Source organism: Sciurus carolinensis, chromosome 8, assembly GCF_902686445.1.
Source record: "Sciurus carolinensis chromosome 8, mSciCar1.2, whole genome shotgun sequence".
NCBI classification, from domain to species: domain Eukaryota; kingdom Metazoa; phylum Chordata; class Mammalia; order Rodentia; family Sciuridae; genus Sciurus; species Sciurus carolinensis.
The window spans coordinates 3,157,985-3,183,578 of record NC_062220.1 but is presented as its reverse complement, the minus strand read 5'-3'; the positions used below and the strand labels follow the sequence as shown (position 1 = coordinate 3,183,578).

General features: G+C 50.7%; 1 protein-coding gene across 1 annotated transcript in view; it reads right to left on the bottom strand.

Moving 5' to 3' along the window:
- Paxip1 (PAX interacting protein 1) overlaps positions 1 to 25,594 on the bottom strand; it is a 45,886-nt gene that overhangs the window by 5,910 nt on the left and 14,382 nt on the right. The window contains 17 exon segments of the mRNA XM_047560939.1: positions 1,310 to 1,478; positions 3,062 to 3,148; positions 3,150 to 3,165; positions 4,102 to 4,172; positions 5,894 to 5,937; positions 6,809 to 6,993; positions 7,401 to 7,522; positions 8,281 to 8,418; positions 9,309 to 9,404; positions 12,584 to 12,678; positions 13,341 to 13,442; positions 13,445 to 13,521; positions 13,523 to 13,628; positions 13,631 to 13,880; positions 13,882 to 14,040; positions 19,022 to 19,666; positions 23,614 to 23,727. Coding sequence (XP_047416895.1) covers positions 1,310 to 1,478; positions 3,062 to 3,148; positions 3,150 to 3,165; positions 4,102 to 4,172; positions 5,894 to 5,937; positions 6,809 to 6,993; positions 7,401 to 7,522; positions 8,281 to 8,418; positions 9,309 to 9,404; positions 12,584 to 12,678; positions 13,341 to 13,442; positions 13,445 to 13,521; positions 13,523 to 13,628; positions 13,631 to 13,880; positions 13,882 to 14,040; positions 19,022 to 19,666; positions 23,614 to 23,727 — 2,476 coding nt within the window.

The window sequence follows — 25,594 nt, the reverse complement described above, 5'->3', positions numbered from 1 at the left end:
TGTAGGCTCTCTCTTTACGTTATCGATTGTTTAAAACTCAATGAGAAAAGGGGCAAAAGATCTGGAGACTTCATCGGGGAAGACAGAGAGATGGCAAATGGGTGTATGAAAACACACTCAGCATCAGAAGTCGCTCGAGTCATGCCAACACACACCTGTGAGAACAGCCAGAATCCAGAACACTAACTGAAAAGCTGGGAGCCACTGGGAACCCAGCCGCTGCCAGTGGGACTGTGAGATGGTGCAGCGGAAGCAGCTTGGCAACGCCTGACAAAACGGAACCGCTTTCAGCAAGCGATCCAGCGACCGAGCTCTGGAGGGTTACCCAAACGAGACAAAAGCATGTCCGCACAGAAGCCCGCAGACGTGTGCAGCAGCTCTAGTGACACACGCAGACACTGAGAAGCAGCCGCACTCTCCTCCACAGGGGAAGCGACAGCAAGAGGAACTGCACTCAGTGCTGGAGAAGCAGCTCTCAAGCCATGAGCAGATGTGGAGGAAGCGCACGCACACGTTGCTAAGTGAAAGAAGCCATCTGAAGAGACACACGCTACAAAACTGCAACTACAAGACCTTCTGGAGGAGGCAGCACCACGGAGACCATCATAAAAAGCTCAGTGGTGCCAGGGGCTGGTCGGCACACAGGACAGTTCTGCAAGATCCTGTAACTCGGCTGCACATCACTACACACCTGTCAAAGCCCAGTGGATGTGCAATGCCAGCAGAACGTGAGGGGACGTTGTGAGCCGCAGGTGACACGCAGGTTCACTGACTGACAAACAGCCACCTGGCTGTGCACGCGTGCGTGCAGGGAATCTCTGCCTTTTCTGTGCTCTTACTGGGAACCTAAACTGCACTAAAAAGCAGTTCATTTTAAACAGTCATTACTAAGTTGGAAAAATTCTCTTTGGAACTCTGGAATTTAGAGGGCACAATATGAATCTTAATATTAAATGCTTATATAACTGAACTACTTGATAAGTCTCAGAGAGCAACACTGCCAACACCTATTCACAACACAATGAAGAAATCAAAGTCAACCAAAATTGCCCACCAAATTGAAGTGTGCACTTTATAAACGGATGAGAGTCCGTTCACAGACTGGCAACCTTAAAGTACGTGACCTGGAAACTAATTTGCCACACAGATCACCTGCAAACCGGCAGGCGGGGCCCCCAGGCAGCTCTGGGAGTGCAGAGACCCCGCGGCTGGGCTGTGGGGCTGCGCTGGGGACAGAGCAGGACGGCCACTCCCCCGCCCAACAGACCTGCAGGCTCCCGCTGCCCCTGGGCACCACGTGGCTACTCACCGATGAACTTCTGGCACCTGAAGCACTCCTCCAGCCACTCTGGAGTCACGATGTGCTTCACCACAGAGATGGCCGTCAGGAACTTCACCGTGCGGGTCACCTTGCTGGCGATGAGGTGGGTGCACTTCTGCGCGGACTCGGCAACTTCCCCACCCAGGATGTAGAGCTTCTGGAGCCAGCAACAGACAGGAAGGGAAGTGCAGGTGAGCGCGCCAGGGCACCTGCCGGGGCGGGCGCGGGGATCGGGACGCCCACCTGGCCCAGAAGCCCCTGGGCTGGGAGCGGACGCAAAGCAAGGCTGGGGCTGCGGCATGAAGGGCCCTTGTGCAGCCACCTCTGCACACAGCGGCCTCCCGGCGGCAGCAGCAGCCTCTCTCATAACTAAGAGGCCCAGGAATGGCTGCTCACTTCCAATCAGAGTGAACGTGCCCAGGCTTCCCAAGTGAAGATGGCCACTGGCGCACACTACCACACGTGTCCACTTCTTAAAAGTGACAGCACAAAAATGGACCAGGACAGGGCATGTAAGGAAACCTTAATAGCTACTCTCACATCTGAAAAGTAGATTAAATTAAACCAAATTTATAATAGAATTTATAATTTACTTTCCTTAAAAAACAGGAGTGCATGTACGACTCCAGCCCTGCATACGACTAACTACTTCTCATTACTGCTTTACCAGCACATAACAACTACACAGAGAGGGGTTCACCGTGGCATGTGCACACAGGCACGTAACGTGATCAACTTCATTCCCCAGCAGACTCCTCGTGACCACCCTCCCCACCAAAACCAGACAAAATCTCATCATCCCTTGCACTGTTATTTCAAAAACTATATTTATACTTTTCCCACTTATTTAAAATATACAACCTCCCCCATATCCTGAGTTAGTCTCATTCTTCCCCAGAAAACTAATCTTGGATGAAGTGTTTCAATCAGAGAACTTGAAGAGGAGAGGGCCCCTTTGAAGCCAGAGACTTTATGAAAATGACACTCAAGTGGTGTGCGCGCGTGTGCACGCGTGCGCGCGTGCACATACACACACACACACACACACACACACACACACAAAATGGAATATTACTCGGCCATAAAGAAGAATGAAATTATGACATCTGCTGGTAAATGGATGGAACTGGAGACTATCATGCTAAGTGAAATAGGTCAATCCCAAAAAAACCAAAGATCAAATATTCTCTCTGATTTGAGGATGCTAAAACACATGGCAGGGGAATAGAAGTTAATTGGATTAGACAAAGGGGAATAAAGGGAAGGGAGAGGGATGAGAATAGGAAAGACAGTAGAATGAATGAACTGGACATCACCTTCCTATGTGCACATATGAACACATGACCAGTCTAACTCCACACCATGTACAACCACAAGCATGCGTGGATGATACATCAAAATACACTCCACTGTCATGCGTCACTAAAAAGAATCAATTTTAAAAAAATGACATTCCAGTAAGCGTAAACATCACACAATGATAAAAACGGCTCCTGGGTCACACGTCTGAATCTGATTTTCACACAATAAGAAACCAAGCACTGAAGTGTGAAGCTGGCCTGTGAAGTAACAGCATGGAACAAGGCAGGAGTGGCTCCGCGATCAGAGATCACCAGAAAGACTCCTACGGCACCGCGACCACCAGGCACCCGATCACGCCGGCTTCACGGCCGCTCACCAGAGACACACACAGAGGGCAGCGCTGCCAAGCATGCGCGAGGGCGCGGAACGCAGGGTCACCTTAATGTACTGCTGAACCTGGGCAGGCTCGAATCCCGTGAAGAGCACAAAAGGGGTCAGCTCTGGAGTCAGCTTCTTAGTGGGGGGGTGGTAACTCTTCAATCCTGCAAGACAAAGACGCCAGTGACGACCCACTGCTCCCAAACACCGGAGGGCTCCCGGGAAGCAAGGAGTCGTCAGTCTAGCAGCTGTGGTGTGCGGCTTTTGTCTTTAAAGGGCTGTGCAGGGGCCACTGTCCTCCCTCCCCGTTGACGTCGGCACCCACAAGACTCCACGTGGAAGCCTCCAGAGGAGGCGCCCAGTTAGCCACTGGTGACCATCGACACCTAGGTCGATGCAGGCGGGGCAGTCTTCACGCGAGGCCGGCTCAGCCTCACCACTCTGCGGCTCTCCGCTTTCTACGAGTTTTGAAATGACCTCGTGAGACTGGCACAGGCACGCAGGCTGCAGCTGGCCAAGAGGGTGCCCGGCGCCCTGCGGCCCCAACGCCAGCCCTGGCTGCTGCACCGCAGCCCGCAGCTCCTCAGGCCTCCCGAGCTGCCATGCAGGCGGGCGCTTCTCCGAATCTCATCTCTCGGTCTATGCTCAAGGAGCTGGTCAAGGCGAATCTAAAGTTCTTCTGTGGCTTCAAAGCCTATCGCACAACTGGGATCTCATCCAGCTTGTGAGCGGGGCATGCAAGGGCAGGACGCAGGGGCGCAGGGAGGAGGCGAGGAGGCGGAGCGGCAAGACCGCTCTGGCTGCACTTCACCGGCAAGCAGGGCTTCTCTAGAACGGAGAAGGCTGGCTCGGCGTCTGCCACGCCCTGCCCGCACACCGGCACTGGCCAGCCGTGTCCACGAGAAGTCTAAGAGGGTGTGCCTGTAGCTGCCACGCAGGCCAATCTAGCAAGCCGCGTGAGGCGTGCATGTCACTCCCACGGCCTCGCAGGTCCTCCTTCGTGTCTTAATGTTGGGGGCTGGGGTAAACGTTTATTTAAAGAAGAGCTTTATTCTTTTTCTTTTTTAAGTAAAAAAGAAAAAAATACACATCGTTCATACCTGGCCCTCTTGGAAGAAGGCTGGACGCTGGCCACTTCGTTCTGCTTCAGTTTGGGAGGTAACCTCACACCCTGAAAGGGAAGCGCTGTCCATCAGATTAGTCTCCACGCAACACAGAAGCCTCCGAGACGTGTGTCAAGTGACCCGCCCACTACTGGCAGGCCAGAACCCCACTCGCCACCCCCTCAGGACAGAGCTCACCTCGGGGACCTGGCACAGCAGGCCAGAGTGGAGGCCACGCTCCGGAGGACCCAAGGCACGTCTAACTTTCCCCGGCTACCCACCAAGCCCTCCAGCTCCAGAGAAAGCCTCTGCCGCTTCTCTCCTCACTCACGTCACGTATGCTGTCCTCAACCCTGAACTTCTTAGAGCTGTTTCTATTTCAGGTACATTATCCTGGGTCCTAACTTGGAATGTGAAAGATGTAATCCCTGCAATGAGCCCTCCCTAAAGAGACTATTCCTAAAACAAACTTCACCCACGGTGTCACAAAAGACACATTGCCATCAAATCGACAGTGCCACCAAAGGCCAGAGAAGGTGCTGAATTTCCTGACTGCATCTCAGGAAGGTGCCCAGGTCCCCCAGAATTAGTAAGAGCCTCTGACCTGAGGCAGAAGAGAGCCAGGCAAGACAGAAGAGGAACGAGCCACTCCCTGTGGGGTCCCTGACAGTCGGCGTCTCAACTCCGCCCTATCCTTGTCTACTCCTTCTCCACATTTTGAACTCCGAGGTTCTTCCAAAGAGAACTCACCTGTGTTTCGCCATGTGAACTACGAACACCTTCTCAACTACCTCTAGACCACGTCAATCACCTCCACTACGAGTCCCACGTCCCAGATGTGCACATCTGCAGTGCACCTGAGACCCGCCCAGCCTCTGGCCCGCAGGACCAGCCCTGCAGTCATCTGCAGAGGGCACGCAGCACCACGTTTCCAGCCTGCCCTGAGCTGCTGGGTTCAACCCAGCCTCCTGCCTGGGCCTCTCCAGCAGCAGGACCACAGGTGTACACCAGGGCACCCAGGCGTCCGCACTTTAAAGACACAGGTCAACCCGTACGTGACAAACCGTATGAGGTCCTAGGCTTTTCGGCCCCACTAGCACTGACCACAGTGAGGAACACTGCGGTTCTCAGTGCCGACGACACGCCTCAGGCAACAAGCAGCAACAGAGGTTCCCAAGTGAAAACACCGAAAGAGTCTGTTTGCAACTGGACGGACATCACAAGGAGAACCAGAGTTCCACCTATTAGACCTCACAGAGCAGAGTGGGAAGCCCTTCTCATGCCTACAGTCCACACCGCCTGGAGCGAACCAGGGAAGCGCTGGAACTTCCCTAAGGCACCCTCCTGAAAATGTCACACATCAGAAGCCTCAATCAGTGTGATGGGAGCCCGCCTGGCCTCCCAGGAGGCTTCTGGCCCAGCTGCCTCTGGCCCTCCGTCCACTCTGGACTGTTGTGGGTCCCACACCTACTCTCTCCAATGGCCTCTCCACATTCTGGCCTCTCTAACCCATGGAAAGCAAGAGTGGCCCCCCATTTTCACTCTGTTCTCCAGTTCCAGACACAATCCACAGCTCTTTGAGGCAACAACACTCCTTACCACCGTGAAGGACTGACAGCCATCACCAGCCATCAGATAAACAGGCCTGGGGCACGAGAGGGACATGGCCTTCACCCGTGATCATGTTGACATGCGATAAGGAAGTTCTGACTTACAAATACGAACTTGCAGACACACCCCACCACTTGTAATTCGCAGCAATAGCCAGGGAAAAGTTTATGTGACATACCATCAACAACTCCGCTGACACTTTCAGTGGGACTCTCCACGCATCTAAGAGAGAGAGAAGTTAGCTTCCACAATGACACACTGTTCCTGTGAAGGCCTCTCCTGGGGCTCTCAGCCTGGACCCACAGGGGAAGAAGCTCGCAGCAACTGACAGGGAACACGAAGCACTATCCCAAGTTCCGAAGAGCCCTCCAGGACGAGACGGGGGAGCCAGCTGTGACAGCACTGAGGCTCCCAGGTGCTGCGTGTCACCCACGTGAAGTGGTGTGCTCAAAACTGGTGGCAAATGCAGCGACCAAGCTGAAGGCACTTGCCGTCCCCGCTGTATGCCGTGTGGCTGGACACTTCTACAGGAGGGAGTCCAGGTCTGGGTGTCAGCCAGGCCACTCGAACATACGAGTGACGAGAGACGGCTCCCAGCAGGAACACACCAGACAGGGAGGGTTGGCCATGGGATCAGCATGCTCACACTGTGGGCAAGAGGGGACATGAGGCCCAGATCCCTGCAGAGTGGCTTTGAGCTGAGAACAGACCAGCAGGGGTGTTCCAGGAACATAGGACAGAGCTCAGGTCCAGAGGAGCTGATAAAAGCCATCCTGGTAAAATCAGAACGGGCTTCCTGGGGAGAAGGTCAGAGCACATCTGTATGGCCTTTTGAATAATGTACGACTCTGCAAACGAGGAGTTAAAACCCAGGGTCACACTGTCTGCCGTGGGGACAGTCCTCACTAAGGAGCTAGAAGGAGTCCTTGAAGCTTGTCAGGTCTTGTCTCTCAGGCTAACAAAATCCTGGACAGCAGGCAGAAAGGTGTGGGAAAGAAACAGGAATGATAAAAACTGGCTGGATGGCCACAGTCACCCGGGTGTGCAAGCCAGCACCTCCCGTGAACCCGAGCCATGCGGGCGGCTCACTCACCCAGAAGATTTAGAACCAAGTGCGGGGTCGGTGCAAAGGGGTCCTGCAGGTTGAAGGCGGTGTACCGGCTGTACTGGATCTGGCGCAGGGCCTCAAAGTTCCCCAGTAGGATGTCCCCCAGCCACTGGGCGTTCACGCACGGGATCCTCCACTCTTTGGCTTTTTCATATTTTAAACCACTTGGCCTTTGTTTTGAAACAAAAGCACATTTATTAAATGTTAGCACTGACTACTATAAACTGACATCTTTGACAATGAACAAGCCACTTCCCTAAGCAGAAGTGGCTGGCGTATCTTAGCAGTCCCTGGCTGGATCACAAGTCCACCTACTAGTCCTCTTCCTCACCTACTCCTTCACCTGAATTTGCAAATCCAGATTTCATTAATTTATTTCAATTCATTAGTCCAAATGACCTGCAGGTGTTTCTGGTAACATGCCGATGAATATCACTGCCATTCTTTTAACAAACTCGGGCTTCTACACTCAAATTTCTACCACAAAATTACAACACATTAAAAAACAGAGTTGTTAAAACAGAAGTGCTATCATGCATAAAATCAGGACTAAAAACAGTTTTCAAACTTGGCTTACTCTTTACAGATGAGCACCGTGTTGCTACGGCACAGGTACCCTGTGTATTTGGCACCTGCCAAGTACGCCATTAACTTCAGGTCATCTCTGTCACTATCAACAAATCCAGTCACAGAGATAATCTACAGAAAAAAAGAAAAAGGTTAGACCCAAAACACAGGGACAACCCTTTTGACTTTCTGGTTGTTTTCTTTCTTTTGGCATTTGGGGCAGTTGGTAAAGTCAGTCTTAAGAGGAGAGGGTCACCACCATTGTGAGCGCAGCAGAGGACCCGGGAGGGCCACAACGGTCTGCACGCAGGCGCCCCAGGCTGACGCGTGCACATAAATCTGTTCGCACAGCAGTTGTGAGCGACACTGTGGCAACCGTCCCAACAACATAGCGTGGAACACCCATCACGATGGACCCTCTTCACAGACGGGCAAAGGGCTGAGGTGTGCATGGGCCAAGCGGGCAGCCACGCACAGCTCCGTCCTGCCTGTGCAGGCTCACGCAGGGCACGCACGTGAAGGAGCCCAGGAAGAAGTCTGTGTGCGGACACAACGGGGCTAGACAGGCTAACACGGCACGGAGGGACAGTGCGTTAGATGCCAATGAGTCAGTGCTGTCTCCGCTCCCCTACTGAGCCCAACTTTGAGATCTTCAATTGGGAGGAGAACCAGCTGACGATGTTCTCCGCTGCTGCTGGGGCCATGGGCCTGATGCGTCTTGGGACTTTAACAGGGTCAGAGACTGGATTCCATTAAATATCTACTACATGCAACGGACTGTGGTGCAAATGGCAGGAAGCAGAAGGCCTAACCGGACACTTCCGAGCTGGGTGGGCGCACGGAAGAGCCTCCACGAGAGCGGCTGAAAACACAAACAGAGCCCCCCTTACGTGCTGCGAGCAGGGCTTCCCCCCTGGCGGGAACGCCACCGGGAAGTGAAGGGCCCGGTGGGGCGGCACCATCCTTTTCCTCTTCAGCACCGTGTTCAGCCAGTGCGCAGTGACACACCGCTTTCTTTCTCTGATCGCCTATCAGACACAAAACCACAGGTTTGTCGTTTGGGTGAGTTTTGCTACACAGGACTAAACACAAGACGGTTGGTAAGACTGTATGAGTACCATATCCATAACCAAAGGACTTCATGACGCTCAGCACACGACTTAACTAAACCAACAAACAAGGGTGCGGCTGATCACTCTCAATACAACCCGAAAAACGTTACTATGAGTAAAAGCCTGTACTGAGGGATAAGGGCAGCAAGTTTTATGACAACCTGTAAAAGTAGCTAATCACGAACGACACTGACGACCATCAAGATTAAATGCCACATAAGAACACAAAGGGCCCCCGTAACACAAAGTGTGAAAACGGGACATCCATCTAGAACTGACCAGGAAAAAGCCCACACGTATCCCTCCATTTTTAAGGGCAAAGTAGATCCAGGACAGGGCGACCTCCCCAGGAGGGCTTTTTCCTTCCTCGTGGTGGGGGCGGGAACCCAGGCCTTGTACCAAGACCATCCTTGGCCCCAGAGGGCTTCCTTAAAGGCTGTCAGGGACACATGAACATCAGTCTACAGGTCAGAACACAAGTAGAGAAGCAGGAGCAAGAGAGGGAGGCAGCACTGAGCAGGGAGCTGCTGCCCTGCTGGCAAGCCCCATGGTCCCAAACCCTCTCCTCAGGGGGCTCTGACAGCCACTGGAGGGAGGCCAACCCCTGTCCTGTGCTACCTGCAAACTTCCCTTCCTTTCTCCAATGCTCCAAGAAAAGGGTGTCCACAAAAGTCTCCAGGCTACCAAAACGCCATCAACATAGTAAGAAGCAATTTCCCTATTTGTAGAGGTAGGAAAAAGTTCTTTCCAAAGTCCCCCTCACTCGAATCCGAAGGCCTGCGCACCCAGGCACGGGCTTTCCTCACCTGCGCATACATGCTGCTGACTTGGCTCTCACAGAGAAGGTGCGTGCAGCGGCTGGTGAACGTGGGGTCCACAGTGCCCCCGTGTGCCTGGATTATCTGCACAAGAGAGCCAAAGCTGTCATCAACCATCAGGAGAAGTGTAAGTCCAAACAGGACGGCCATCAGGACAACCCCCCACACCCTCAGAGCCCACTCCCACGCGCACAAGGAAAGGTGACTCAGGCCTTCTGCGCACAGCACCAGAAAGTGAAATGACACCAGAGCTCACCCCGACCTTTCCAGGGAGGACACACCCCGACATCATCACAAAGCTATGGAGCCCGACTCGCTCCGGTTCAATCCCCAGCACTCCCTGACCCACTCCCCTCCACCCACCTCTCTTTACTCCATTCACGGTTTTTTTATTTTAGTAGTGCTTTCCCTTTTAAGCAGGGCTTCTCCATCTTGGCACCACTGACATTTCGCGTTTTGGACCAGTGAATTCTGGTGCTGGGGCCGCTCTGAGCAGCAGTGTGTACGGCAGCCTCCCTGACCTCACCCTATCCTCCAGCAGCGCCTCCCCTGGCTGAGAGCTACATGCCTGCAGCACCGCCAACCATCCCCTCAAGAACCAGTGCTCCAAAAGGAAAGACAGACAGCCAATCAGAATGAGATGGGCCAATACCAAATGCTGGCTCTGAACGGACTCAGTCTTGGGGGTGAAGGCCTTTCTATACCTTAACAGTAGTGAGCACGTGGCAGTGGGCCTCTGTCGAAGCTCAGAACACTGCCCCACCAACGAGGGACCTGCCCTGCACGTGAAAGAGGCCCACACCACTGCCCAGCGGGCCACCAGCCTCGCTCACTAGCGGCGAGCTGGAGGTGTTTCTCTGTGGCTGCTCACGAGGTCTCTCCAGGCACCAGGCAAGGCAGAACTCCCGCCTTGGCCAGCAGCTGTGCCGGCTCACACCTGGGCTGCTTCTCCTACCCTGGGGGCTGTCCGTGGCCTGCTCCTCCTTTGAAGGTCACCCTCCCGCGGACGCGAGCCTGCCACCGCCCACCCAGGTCAGCCACGTTGTTCGATGCCGCTTGCACCTTTACTTCCTTAGCCAGCCGCTGCCCTGCCCCCCGCACTCTTCACTTCTCTGCGCAACTCTCACCCTTCCTGACTTTACGGCTGAATGTCACATAAATCTGTGTGCAGTGGGTTTAAAGTATGTCCACAAATGACCCGGTACTCAAGAGCTGGAGCTCTACTCCTGCAGCCTGGAACCAGCCGGCTCCCGGCTTCCAGTCTCAGTCGCACTCATGGGGAGGAGTCAGTGGCCATTCTGCAGCTGTCCAAGTAGCCAGGAGAGCCCTGGGCCTACAGCCGCACCATCTGAGTGGACCCTCAGAAGCTCCAACAGCCACACAAGACAGCCTGAGTCACAGTCACCATAAGCCGCTTTAGGATTCCTGACCCAAGAGGAGGAACCGAGATAATACATGCGTGTTGTCTCAAGGGCTGGGCTCGGGGCTAATTTGTTCCACAGCAGAAAGCCAACGGCACATCTCGCTCCTTGTCTATCAGTCCCCTGACTCGCTCCAGGTCCTACTTCACACCTTCCCCATTCAGGTCGGAGCCCACTCCTTGCCTCCCTTCTCCCCTGCTGGGGGAGTGGCTTCCTGAGAAGAGGTGAGTGCTCTGACTGCAGAGGCCTTAACACATGCTCACTCCAGTCCCGCTGGCCAGCAGGCCGCACAGGACTCTATTGGAAACTGCTGTCCCTCAGAGTTTGTGGAGATGCTCCTGGAACTGGCTCCACATGCTGCGTTCCAGGGGCCAGATCCCATCCAGATCTGCAGCTTTTAACACGCTCCCTCCACTGAGCGTTTCAGCTCTTCCTTCAAGGTCTGAACATCCAGAGCTGCCTTGACACTGTTCTCCGGGCTCCTTCTGCTCTGGAGAAATGCAGCGTTAAGTTGTAAGCCGTTTTCTTTAATGCTTTTCCTCCCTTCATTTTCTCTGTTCCCAAACTCCTACTAATGATGGAGGACTTTAAGTTAAAACAAAATGAAATAAAACCAAGAAAAACTTTATTCTTTCATACCTGAGTTTGCTCTACTTTTTAGGAAGGTTTATGAATGTCACCTTCTAACTTCTGGCCCTTTTTTTACATTTCTACTGTTCTAACTCTCAGAAATGCCTCCTGTTCCTCCTACCCTGCCTGGGCTCAGCTATCATCCTCAGCTGGCCAGTGGTCACCCTCCTGGCTGGTTTCAAAGTCAGCAGTTTTAACAGGTAACATGGACTGCTTGCTGACTACTTTGCTCACCCTTTTCTATAAAAGTTCCAAGGAGGAGAATTCAAATTCACTGTAACACAGCACGTAAATAAGGTCTTAGAAGACAAGACAGCCTTTGCCCCCTGCCTTACTCTGGCTCCAGGAGACACAGGTTGGAGCCTGGACCTTCCATCCACTTTTGCCTGTGGTTTCTACAGACTCCTGCCTTGGCCTAAGCTGCCCCAGCTGGACAGTCCTCCTACTTATCCTGTAAAATTGAGCCCAGGAATCACCTCTTCCAGAGCTCTTAGCACCCAGCACCCCAAGAAGTTAATGTCTTCTCCCAGAACACCCTGTGCCATCCATCTCTGCCCTAGCCCCCAGACTGCCTGCTCTTTACCTGTGGACGTGTCAGTCTGCCTGGGCTCTGTTTATTAAGCACTGCCTAGGTCCTGTAGCAGGCTTGGCACATGTCACGTTTAAACACCAAGAATGTTTAGTCAAGGTGTGCTTGAAACTCACACTCCGTTTTGATTTGTGGCAAAGCAAGAAAAAGTGTTTACTTTTTCTTATCTTTAAAGGCCACTGTGCAAAATAATAAACTGACAGACTGCCCTTCCAGTTACATTAGGAACCTTGAGGTCCCTTTGAACCTGAAAAGTCTGGGATTCTCTAACACTTGCCTTTGGAGAAACAAAATGTTTAAGACACATACACCTTGGTGGTCCTTGTCTTAGGTCATCAAACACCTGATCTTATCCCACATTCCCAATTATAGACAAAAACCAGTTCCCCTTAAAATCTCAGAGCCTAAATAGTATAAGAATGATCGAGCCCAACATCCTCACCTAATAGGTGGAAAACTGAAGTCTGGGAAAGACTTCACAAAGAATGCTAACAATAAAAAACTAGACTGTGCTCGAAGCACACACAAATGCATCTCAGAGAAAGCAGCTGAATGAATAGGAAGTCTACATTCAAAAGGCTCAGCTTGAAATTCAAAGCTGACTTCCTTCCAGTGCAGCTCACCCTTTTCCAGGTAGCCAGCAGCTGCTTATCGGACATCTGCTCTGGATAATCCGCGATTGCAAACACACATCCCAGTAAGAAGCCTTCTTCTGGAACTAGAACAGAATTATACAAGAAAAAGATATGAGTTCATGAATATGCATGCACAAAAGTTAAAGCTGCCTTTTGCCAGGTTCACGTGAACTTATTACGCTAATAAGGCTTAACCATGAGGCATATACCAGTAATCTGAATACATCTGGAACATCATCACAAATATTCTAATTAGATAATCCATGTAAAATGATCATTAAACCTAAATTAACCAGGCGTGGTGGCACATGCCTGTAATCCCAGCAACTTGGGAAACTGAGGCAGGAGTATCCCAAGTTGGAAGCCAACCTCAGTAACTTAGTGAAAGGGCCAGGGATGTGGCTCAGTGGTACAGCACCTCTGGGTTCAATCCCTGGTACCAAAAAGAACAACAACAACAAAAACTAACATATTTTATGCATGACCACTAAACATTCTTGAGTTAGTCCTTGTGGCAGCTTGGATGCCCTACGGGACACCAATCTCTCTTCGGTAGTTGATGGGCGACCCACAGAACAGAAGAGAGCCTAAGATCCATGCTGACTCTGTTGGGCAAGAGATTTGCCTTCTCCGTCTTGTGGCGACTGCTCGGTGTGAATCCTTACCCACCCCCTCGAACGCTGGCCAAGCATCTACGCAAGCACCAGGCCTGCAGCACAAAGGAAGGAAAGCCCCCATTACTAACTCTCCACTGCTGGGTAGTGTCCAAAAAGCTGCTGCTGCTGGGGTGGGGCCTGCGGGGGCTGCAGGGGCTGCTGGGGTGGAACCTGATGCTGGAGCGCCTGGAGGCCTGGCTCAAGTGTTGTGCGGTCTGATTCTGCATCTGCTGCTGCTGATGCTGCTGTTGTAGGCGCTGCAGTTGTTGCTTGCTGCAGCAGGCTGTGCTGCTGCTGCTGCAGTTGTGCTAACTGCTGCTGCTGCAGTTGGTGCTGCTGCAGCTGGTGTAACTGCTGCTGCAGGGCATGCTGTTGCTGAACGGCTGCAGCTGCTGCTGAGGGCGATGCAGCTGCTGCTGTGGATGCAACTGTTGCTGTGGAAATGGCAGCTGCTGCTGAGAAAACTGATGCTGATGCACTTGCTGCTGCTGCTGCTGGGAGAACGGGTGTGACTGCTGCTGGGGGTAGGGCTGCTGGGAAATCTGCGGCTGCTGCTGCTGCTGCTGGAGCTGCAGGATCTGCTGGGGCTGGAGGTGCAGGACTGGATGCGGCGGCTGGCGGCGGGGGCTGCTGCTGGGGCGGATGGTGCTGCTGCAGCACGTGTGCCTCTGGAGCGCCTTTCACCTGGCTGAAGAGCACGGTGCTGGCGCTGGCACTGGCATGTCCCGGCTGGCTGTGATTCACCTGCTGTTCTAGACCCTTCGTGGGTGCGGAAAGGGACTGTAAGATCTAGAAAACAGAAGTGGGTCCGAGTCATCACAGACAGTTCCTGAAGGTGCTAGTCATCTCTCCATAAAGAGCAACAGAACATTGTGTAACAGAAGCATCAAATTATTGGAAACTTCAAAAGCAATGTCACATTTTCCTCATGTATTGATTTTTATCATCAACATCAATAAAGCAAGTAAACAAATTCGCGTTTTGAGAACACCAAATTTTAAACCACAAAATGGAATAATCAAAGCTGACAAACACGAAGACTCATGTGGCTGCTGTGTCTCAGAGAGCAGTGAGACAGAGACAAACGCAGTGCTGTCCTGTCCCTGTGGGTCCTTGGCAGCTGAGCCCAGCTGGGCCCTTGCGTGATTGGCGGCACCGCTCGTGGGCCTTCCGGGACGAAGGCTGCATTGGGGAATGACAGGTGATGAAGGATCTAGTAGCCAGACTCAGCCTCACCCAAATCTTTTTTCCACAGCAGCCATTTTCCATTTCCCCTGCCCTGTGGTCCTCAGCCCAGTGAAGACCCACAAAGCCACCTTCCAGATAAGAGCAGGGTGTTCCAATGGCAGCAGGGGGCTCAAGCTAACACCAGGAACAGCCTGGATAGCAGTGAAGCTCAGCATGGCCCCTCTCTCCCCCACGGTGCACTGTGTGAAGTGTGTGTGACGAACAAGAGGGACAAGGTCCCAACAGACTAAGATACCATCACCACAGATGGCCAATAATCCTTCCTTAAAAAAGACTCTGAGCTCTTTAGATGGGACAAAAATTTCAAGCTACAGAAAACTATTCCATCCAGACTATTTCTCTTCTAGTTCATTCCACTTCACAAGAAGCAAGCTGAGCGTTGGATCCATGCTGTGGGGGTGGGAGGGGGAAGGACAGGGATCAGCCACCAAGCAGAGAATCACACTCCAAGGCTTTTTCTTCTGTACAGCACAGAATAAACGAGACCAAGGCAACGTGTTATGGCATGAGTTGTGTTCAATATGCTCACATGACGAGTCTGACCCACTTGTTAAAGCCATAAAATAGCATGAGAACAGTGTCTTCTCCAGTTAAAGACTTCAAAACACCCAGTCAAGGCAAGGGGGAATCGGCCCCATCGCTGCCCCCCCCACGGGACTGAGCAGCTGTGGTGTGCGCAGGCCCGCAGACGGCAGCTGGAGACACCTGCTCCCACACACAGCACAGCGTGAGCCTACAGCCAGCAGAGACGCCCTCCGGGGGACAGGGAGCCGGGCTGGGAGGGAATGTGTGTGCTTGCTATCTTGGGGTGCCCTTGGGGGGGTTTCATTTTGCACGTGTATTATTTTCAGGTAGAGCAGAAAACATACATGGGAACTTCATAGATCCCAAGAGGTAATGCTGCTGGCCACAATGAGCGGGGCTGACCCGGCTGTCCGCCACCTGCTGCCCTGAGAAGGAAAACCCCACATAAACGTGGCAACAGACTCCAGGACCAGGGCACAGGACGTCGGAGCCCGAGGCGGCCCTCCGAGCACTCCTGTTTCTCTCAGCGTGGCCACAAGAACTCAACTGGCTTTGGTGACTGCATGGGTAGGTCACGGTCTGAAGGGCGGAGGAGGCCAGGGTGTGACAGGAGGCACTATGTCTCGGGTTTTGGAAGCAAAGGTCACAAAAGGCCTCTGACCCGACCATGTGAAGACGGGAACGGATGGAGCTCCGGGATGAGGCACCAGCTAAGCACAGAGAGCCCCACTGGCTCTGGGTGCAGGCCTGGCTGGGAGGGGCCCTCTACGGTCAGCCATCCAGACACCTGCTGGACACCTGCCACGTGCGTCAGAGCACCTTTTCGGCCCTCTGATCTGCCTCTGGCTGAAAACCTGTCAGTCCTGAGGAATGCAAGGCAAAGCGAGAGCCCTGATGCTGATCGGGCTCCGCTCTGTGCAGGGCACGTCTGCACAGACATCTGCATCACAACGCCACAGCCCTGCCCCACCACGTGACCTGAGGCACTATTACAGAGCAGGGAGTCTGAATGTGAAACTAAACCTGCCTCATGCATCCCATTTTATTCCACCTCACTTCACTCACGCCCAGCAGAAGCATCCACGCGCAGCTCGCGGCTGTCCCGTGGCGCTCCAGTGCCCTGCACGGCCACGCGTGGCAGCCATCCTGGATGCCTTCCCTGCAGCCCTCTCCAGAGGACAGTTTCAAAAACAGTCACTTATTTCCATTTCAAACAAGACTCACTCACGTCTGCACCACATGCTCGCTGGGGATCTCCGGAATTCACCTGCGCCCGCTGTATCTGATCAAGGCAGAGCACAGGAGGGACGAGCAGACTGGCCGCTGCTTTCCACACTGCAGCAGGCGAGGAACCGCGCACCTTCCTTTCGATTTTAAATGAACGACGACCATCCACGATCTCAACTCAAGGAAAGGAGAAGGCGAGACTCTGCCAGCTGCAGGCTGTTCTCCAGGTGACGCTGCCCCAGTCGAGAGCCTGCGGTCCACACTCAGGCTCCAGCTGCACCTGGAACGAGCCGCAAGCACCCCTGGCCTTCTCAGGGTCCTACCACTCTGCTCATCTCTCAGGTCAAACCTGTAGAACCCCCTTGGCCTCCAGCCTGCCGTTCGTCCTACCCACTTACACCTGCGTGAAGTCCCCTGGCTTTCCAAGGTACACCCTGACACCGTGTCCTGCTGCTGTGACTGTGGCTACTGCGCCTGGTGAGGACAGGTGGGCCTTTCCTTCAGTCCGTCTCTCCCCTTCCTTAGGCAACTCCAGAGCACAGCAGGCACCTGCCTGGACAAGCCCTGGCCTGGCAGTTATGTGACCACCTCGCTGCCCTGTCTTCTCATTCTCTTGACCACTCACTGCCCATCACGCCGTAGGCCTGTGGTCAGTCACAGGCACGTGACATAAAGTGGAGGGGACAAAGGGAATCAAACAAGGAGTCGTGGGCCCTGAAGCTCAGTCAAAAGACTGCATGGTGGGGCAGCAGGTGCTCAGCCTCTGCCATTCAGGACACTGGAAAGGTTGGCTCGGCAGTTCATAAGGATCAGCCACCTCTCAAGACAGGCCCAAACCAAGGACTGTGAGTCCACATAGCCCACACTCCGACCAGCCTGGGTGCCCTTCTGCTGCCAGGGGAACCACTGTATCAGCCCCAGGGGAGCCTTAGTCCATGACTCATGTTCTCATTCCTGTCTTCACAGGAACTCCAAGTTCATCCCTCCTCCAACTGTCCCTCTAAGGCAAGTAGTGAACATATGGAGCTGGGGTCACAACCTCCACTGGCCCCTGACCACGTCCAGCAATGCTGTCTTCCCTGTCCTTGAGTCAACTACTTCCAAATCCTCTGTTCACCAACCCCTGGTGACCACCTCTCTGTGCCATCCTTGCCGCAAACCCTCCTGGTACCTAAAGAGGGTCTGACTGTGGATACCATCCCCACCATGGCCTCAAGAGCCACGGACACTCAGCGTTCACTGCTCAAACTGAGGGAGGAGGAAGAACTGAGCATGTCCCACCAACGGATCTTTAAACCACATCATTATCACACCAACAAATGAGCAATGACTCTGGATGCCACTTCATACCAAGGCCATCTGTGGGCCTGGCCTGGATGCTCCTCTGTCTCCTTCACACCTCACCCACATCCACAGCTTCAACAGGCATCTGTACCTCTGGTTCCATCTCCAGCCAAGGCCTTGAATAGGAGAGTAAGACCTGCACAACCCACTGCCAATCACACGCCTCCCCAGGACCCGTGTGAGGCCTGGAAGAATCTTCCACTCTTTAAACCCGCAGCCCTTCCGATTTCCCCGGTCTCTGAAATGGCATGGTCCTCCCGCCCTTGCTCACCACAAAGCAGGGTCCCACCTCCTTCCACCTCCCACTGACGCCCGCAGTCTCCCTGGGCACTCCTGCCTCTGCCACACCTCCCGCACACCGCAGCTGGCAGCTCTCCTCTCCCCGCCACAGCCTCAGGACCAGGCCTCCCACGCCCCTCCAGCTGCTGCCTCGCTGAGCTCATGTCCCATCACCTTCTCTTCTCACAGCACAACAAATTCTTGCCCACTTTCGGTTCCTTGAAGTTGCTGCTCCATTCACCTGGCATTCTGCCCTCAGCCCTCCCTGTGGACTCTCCCTCCCGCCACTGAACCCCGAATGACGTCACTTTGGTCACAAGGCCCTCCCAGACCACCTAATCCAAAACAGCCTCCTCCTCCTGCTGTGATGTGACGCCTAAGTCACCGAAGGTGCGCCCACTGGCGGGCCTGCTGTTTTCTCCACCTAGGTGAGGGCAGGGTGCGCGTCCTCACTGGCCATTGTATCCCCAGTGCTCAATCAGAGCAGTGGTGGCCAGAATACCACCTCGGCCAACCCACCTGAAACTTTAAGAGCCACTCGGTATCAAGCAGCTCAGTCACAAACTAAACTGAGGTCAAGGCTTCTGCAGTGAATGAGTTCAGTTTATACTGTCCATTTCCATGAAGTTCCTGACCGGCCAGGCAGGGACAGCTTTGCTGCCACTGCTCATTTTAACCATGTGAAAGTGGACCCTTCTCTAGGGGAGAGCCCTCCACCCTGCATCCTGATTCTGCTCAGCCACGCCGGCTGAGCACCTAGTACACACCATTACCCTCTCACGACAGAGTTTAGAACCCTAAAAGACATAGGCGGATGCTGCTAACCAGCAGGGACACATTCTGAGAAATGCGTCCTGAGCGACTGCATTGCTGTGGGAACATCACAGAGTGCACTTACACAAATCAAGACGGCACGACACCACTAGGTGACATGACCTCATGGACCACCATTGCACTGGTCAACTGTCAGCCCCGATGGTGTCACTGGGCACATGGCTGTACCTGTGCTTACATAATCGCAAAGAAGTTCTCGCACACATACAGCTTGACCTGGTCTGAAGTAGCAGAAACAACAAACTATACTGAAAGAGACATGACATCTGATTCTTAAATCCAATATTTAAATTTCTTTTAAATAGAGACTTACATGTGCTACATTTGATGGCCGGTTAACCTGCTGAATGTCAGCATTATTAGTAATATTTCTCAATGTCCGCACAGCTGGACTCCAAGTAGCTATCATTTCTGATCTTTCAGAACTTTGGAGATTCTGTCCAGAAGCCATTAAGTTACCCCGGACATCAGGAGGCAGAATGTTACCTGGGACAGGCGGGACATTGGCACACAAGTTAATGAGCCCAGGTTCCTTTCCCTGAGGCAGCCTGCGCTTCGCCGCAGCCAGCTGTGGGACCTCTGCCGGGGTCCAGTTTAAGTTCCGCTCTTGCTTTTCAGGTGATGAATCTGAAGAGTCATCAAACATCAGTTCCCCTTTGGACGCCTCGGTGCTGGGTTTGGGTGAAAACTGCTGGTCCCCGGAAGGAGACCCTTCCTGAGAGCTGGCCGGGCTGGACTTCTCCTCCGTGCTGCCCTCGTTCTGCGAGTCCTGCTCCTCGTTCTCCACCTCCTCCTCCTCCTCCTCCTCCTCCTCTTCCTCCTCCTCCTCCTCATAGATGATCAGGCGAGGGTGGTAGAAGGCCTCGTCCTTGCGGGTTTTCTCCGCTACGCAGTCCAGAACCCAGTCAGGAGTCACAACCTTGATGGCCGCCCGCTTCACGGCGCACTCGTACTTCTCCTGTGAGCAAAGCACAAACACCGCACAGCCGTCAGTGCTGCCAAGCCCGGCCGCCTTCCTAAGGCAGCTGTCCCATTAGGCGACTGTCCTGCCACTCCTATAGAGCGCCAGAGGATGGGCGCCAGGTCAGGATGGGCCACACGTCCCTGCCACAGGAAGGTCTCCCGCCTGCAACAGCAGTCTTAAGATTTTGTTTAAATTGTTGTTCCTCTAAGCAGAATGCTGGAAGTGTCGATTGTTGTTTTTTTTAAATCGGTGCCTTATAATCATACATAAAAGTGGGATGCGTTATGCCATATTCAGACATGTACATGATTTGTTCAATCTCCTTCCCCAGTATTAACTTTTAAATTGATATTTTAAATACATTGAGCTAGCAATGAACTTCTTCATCTGGTGGAAGAAATTTCTAGGCAGCACAGTATTCAGGCAGTTGCACGGGTATGACTGGCGGCTTTTAACCAAGTTTATTGTGATAATCAGGAACAGAAAACCAAGCCGAAACATCTGAAAAAAAACCTGCAGTTGAACCAGAAAACTGCTAGCAAAACTGGGTCTAAGGAAGGTGCAGAAGTGGAAGGGATTACAGACACTAAAGAAATGCTAATTACTTCACCCAGAACAATAGGGAATTGCTTGAGGGCATCTCAGGAATTTTCAAAACCACACCCATCTCAGGTCCAAGTGCCGGAAAGGCAAAAATTCCTAAAAGCAGAGACCAGTTGACCACCCTGATTGAAGGGAGAAGGGGAGTGAGGAAGTTGTTTCATAGAGCTCACCCTCCCAGGCACTCAGAGGCTGCTGCAGCCAGGGTCCCAGGAGACTAGGCTACTGCTCAAGATGGCGGCAGACTTGGTGTCAGCCATATGGTGCTGGTGTTGCAGGAATTAGGGGTTCATGGAGGCTTCCATCACAACCAGCAAGATCACAGGTCATCAGGGGCAGTTATACCAGCCCTTTGGAGAGAATCTCATGATGCCCTGTGGCCCAGGTGCTGGACATGGAGCTATAGAACTTGTTTGCCCAGTTGGACTTCCATCTCTTGCTTTGGTCCCATCCCTTCTTTCCATACTCCTATTTCTCCCTTGTGGGAATGGAAACGTTTATTCTGTGCCTTTACACAATGGATATATGTGACTTGCTTTAGATTTGTATGGACTCATGATGATAGTTGCCTTGAGTCTCAGAGGAGACTTTGGACTTGGATTTTTGGGTAATTCTGAAATATTGAGACCATGAGTACTCTTGAAAATGGACTAAATGTATTTTGTGTTGTGAAATGGATCTGAGGCTTCAGGGGCCAGGGGTGGAATGTTATGGTTTAGACATGAGGTATTCCCCAAAAGGTCATCAGTAACACAGTGCAAGAAAGTTTAGAGGTGAAATGACTGGGTATGAGCCAGCCATAACCTAATCAGTAAATTAATCCTGATAGGGATTAACTGGGTGGTAATTGTAGGGTATGCTGGAGGAGATGGATTACTGGGAACGTGTCACTGGAATTTATATTTTGTCCCTGATGAGAGCTCTCTCTCCCTTTCTCTGCTTCTTGGTGACCATGTCCTGATCTGCTTGTCTCACACCACACTCTCCGGCCATGATGTCCTGCCTCATCTTGGGTACACAGCAATGGAACTAGCTGTCTATGGACTGAGATTTCTGAAACTACGAGCACCAAATAAACTTTTTTGCCTCTAAAACTGTTCTTGTCAGGTCTTTTGGTCACAACAGTGAAAAAGATGACTAAAACATACTGCTTTCTCTTTGTTTCTGTGTTGTATATGTGAGCATTATGGTTTCTTAAAATTATTATTGGTGCAATAAAATCTGTACAGAAGGGCTATTTGTTACAAAGAGGGCCAGCAGGTACCGGTGCCTATTTTCCTCATGGCGACTAAAGGACATCTGCCTGGTATGCTGTGAGCACTACTGCTGATTACTGTTATTTTTATTATTGGCAAACATAAAATCTGCTTTTAACAACATTTACTACTGCAGAGGAAATGCAGTAAACACCAAAATAATAGCTCCAATTCTCCAAGGACTAAATTAGTCCTTTTAAAACTGGGAAATGAAAATCAGAAAGGTAAAAAAGAAATCTTTCTTTTCCCATTTGTAGATAAAAATCAAGGATGAAGAGTAAATAAATTGCATGAAACAATATTATAATTCCATTAGAGACTTTAATAAATAATCCCTAGATACATGCAAAGTGCATGTGTACATATATCATCTTAGGTATTATCAATCCTTTAAAATACAGAGTATTTGCTTTCTCTAAAAATATTTATGGTAGCACATTTGTTGTTTCATCCACAAGCACAGTTGAGTCAAATAAAAAGATCTGTTTAAAGTGCCTCTTTGCTAAGATAACTAAAACCCCCTACTACACACACACGCACATACACATAAAATCTTAGATATGGCTTTCTTTCAAATAAAATTTTTTTAAGTTTTCACTTTAGTTATAGTTTAAAAAAAATAATAATAAAAGCCAATAAGTACTTTATATATTACATCCAGGGCTGGGGTGTAGCTCAGTGGTAGAGTGTTTGCCTAGCATGCATTATGCCTTGGGTTCAATCCCCAGTACTATAAAAAAATACATAAAAAATTATTAATTAAAAATATGTATTACATCTGGAAACTCAAGGAGTTAATAAGGATTTACAACTATACATTTTCAAAACATTTTGGAAGGAAAAACAAGGAGTAAGGGCTCTAGAATTAAAAGTCAAACTGCAAACAGCTTTGACGAGCCTACTCTTCATACATTTCCTCTTACATTATAACTGACTCCTCAGAAGTATTCATTCAGTTACAGAAGTTATAAATAGGTCATTTCTCCTTCAAACTATGTAAAATCAAGTGATTTTTTTATAAGTGGACATCAATATTGATATAAAAAGAACATCTACAATCACTTCAACAAAGCACATTATCAGATTATTATACAAAATGTGAATTTTGACTTAAATAAACCTTAAGAATCCCGCCCCGGGTTTTCAGAGAGGGTTTCTTCTTGGTTAGAGGCTTCCTAACAAAGCTGAGCTCCAACTAGCCTCGCCAGCTCAAGGTCGCCAGCTCAAGGCCACCTGTGTGGGGAAGCTGGCAGGATGCACAGCACACACCTACGACTCCTGGGCTCACTTTCACAGGTTCTGTGGTGGGGTGTGTGGCAGGACCGGGCCTCACCTCAGCCCTCTGCCACACGTGGCACGCTCCTCTCTACACTGAGGACTCTGCACACACAGATGAAGAGTATGACGACTGTGTCAATGACCCTGACAGCATTTAAGAATGTGAAGCCAGCTGACTGATATGTGGAAGCCTTAACTAGCCAGAAGACTAGGAAACTACCTAGACTTAACTCGACTCTCAAAGCCATAAGGAACCCTCCTGGGGAGAGGAATCGCTTGCCCAGGGCAGCGGCTCACCTCGGCACCCCCAGTGCTTATCCATGCACTGACCCCTGGGACTGAGTGTCTGGGAAGGGGCGGGGCCGCCTGCATTTCTGACCCCAGGGACCCCACCTGAGGACCCCAATCACCCTGCCAGATAGTGCTTAAGTGTGTGACTAGCATGCCTGGGCCCTGGATTTAAACTCCCAGAACCAAAAAAAATTAAAAATTAAAAAATTGTGGGGGGGGATCCTAAAATTGTTTTTCATGAAAATGAACTGAAATCTTATGAACTTGGAAAGGAATTTCTTAAGATCAGATCAGAAAAACTATTTTCCCTATAAAATAACCCCAAATTCCTTTATAATAAAAAGTCACATTTGTCTTAGATCTTCTGTGGAATGAATCTGGATGTGGATAATATAAACCAATAAAATCGGCTTTTGTAAATGGTATGTAGTAATGTTAAAGAAGCTCAAAAAAGACACATGGTTACTGCAAGTACTTCAATGGCACCTAAAAGGACCATGCACGTGAAATGCTTACCCCCTTTGGCTCTGGCACAATCAAGTGTGTGCATTTCTTATTGAGGTTCAGCTGGCAACTCCCCCCATGGAACGTAAGCAACGCCCACAGGGTGCTTCTGTCTTCTGATGACACCTGGCAAAGTTAGAAAGGAGGCTTTAACCAGACATTCAATCCAATTATGCTCCTATTTACTTTATTATGTGTGTTGCCATAATAATTTTACCTATGTTTTGCCTTATTAAATGAAACTTAACCTAAGGATATTAATGCAAAAAATAAGAGAAGCATTTAACTTTCCTATCACAATAGTTATATGGATCTAAATCACTTTTTGCCTTGTCACCAAATCTAAAAACACATTATCTTAGTCTGTAACAAACATGCTGGAGGAAGAACTAGTCCAGCACCCCAACTTCCACCTGTGCCGTTTCTGAAAACCTTTACGTGGGGTTTCAACATCAAAACCACATTTGCAAGGAACTCCTAGAAACTAACGAATAACAAATACTAATTATGACTTGGAAAAAAAATCAAAAGATGAAAACTCAGGGAAAACATAAATATCATTTAACACAAAAAAGAAATAAGGCAAGCATTAGAGCAGTCAGGAATGTCGGACTCAGGCACAATGGCTTGCTGTGAATGGGCCTTCGCCAGGACAGGTAGGACAGCTACCATTCACTGCCTGCCTACTATGTGCCAGGAACTGTGCCAAGTGCTCTCCACACCCACTGGCCCTGAGCACTGCCACCCCTGGTGACGGCGAGGAAAGCAGCCACACCGCGCTGCGCAGCTGGAGAAGCTGGCTCCTGAAACCGAGGTCCAGCTCGCTTACTGCTCCACTGCTCCATGTGCTTCTCACTGAGCAGTTACTTCTGGGAAAGCCAAAAGCAACGCCTAAAATTATAAACTTTAGAGTCTGAAAAGGGAAGGAAACGTTTAAGAAGAAAAAGGTATGGTCATTAATTCTCAGGTAATCATATAAGCAGGTAAATTTGGGGGGTATGAATTTATTATAAGTTGAGGGATTATAGGTACTGAAGATTCCTGAACTTGTCTAAGTTGATTTTTTAAAAAATACTGATAAATAGCACATTAATTTATTTTTAATTGCTGCTGAGTAGTTGGCCACTTATCTAGTATTCTACATCTACTCTCATCCATTTATAATTATTTCTTGGAAGTTATTTTGTATTCTACACTATTCTGTGCATAACAAAAACACACTAACTTTCTAAAGTCACTTTTAAAGTCATTCCTTTCTATCTCTTTAATAGAGTAATTCAATGTCGCATTTCAGAAAAGGGGACCAGGTTCCCTTTGGGAGAGGCTTTCACAGAACATTTCTTTCCTGCAGCATTCAGGGTTAAAAATTAATAACAGGAGAGGACAGACTAATCTGATGAGTTTTCACGGAATCTCTACTAAATGAAATTTGAAAGTGCCCTAGGTAAGCCTTCCTCGCCAAGGCTCAGCCACGCTGTGTTCACTGATACTGCAGCCCCCTATGGACAGCATGTGGCCTGCACCCCAGGCGTGCCCCTCACCAGGGTGCCCTGCACTGCTGTGGAAAGAACACCAAACAGGGAAGGACGGGACGCTGGAGCGTCCACAGTGGCTCCAGAAACCAGCTCCCACCAGCCTGGAAACTTCCATGACCCAGGCTCTCCATCAATGCACGTCTGCATTAAATAACTTACAATGTCCACACCAACTCATTTCATGCCTCTGCCTAGCACCATTAGGAATGCTCTTTCCATACCAAAACATCAAGAACAGTTACCTAGTGGTGACAGGATTTAGGGACAGTTTTAGTTTATTTTCATCTTCATACTTTTCTGTATTTTCCAAATTTTCAAAAGCATTAATTTTATAACTAGGGAAAAGTTATTATTTTTATTGTTTAAGCCATTTTCCTCAAGTACCTCTCTTGTCGTGCTAGTTCTCAGGTTCTGCTGTCTCCTAGATGTGTTTGGCTAATACCTGAGTACTACAACCT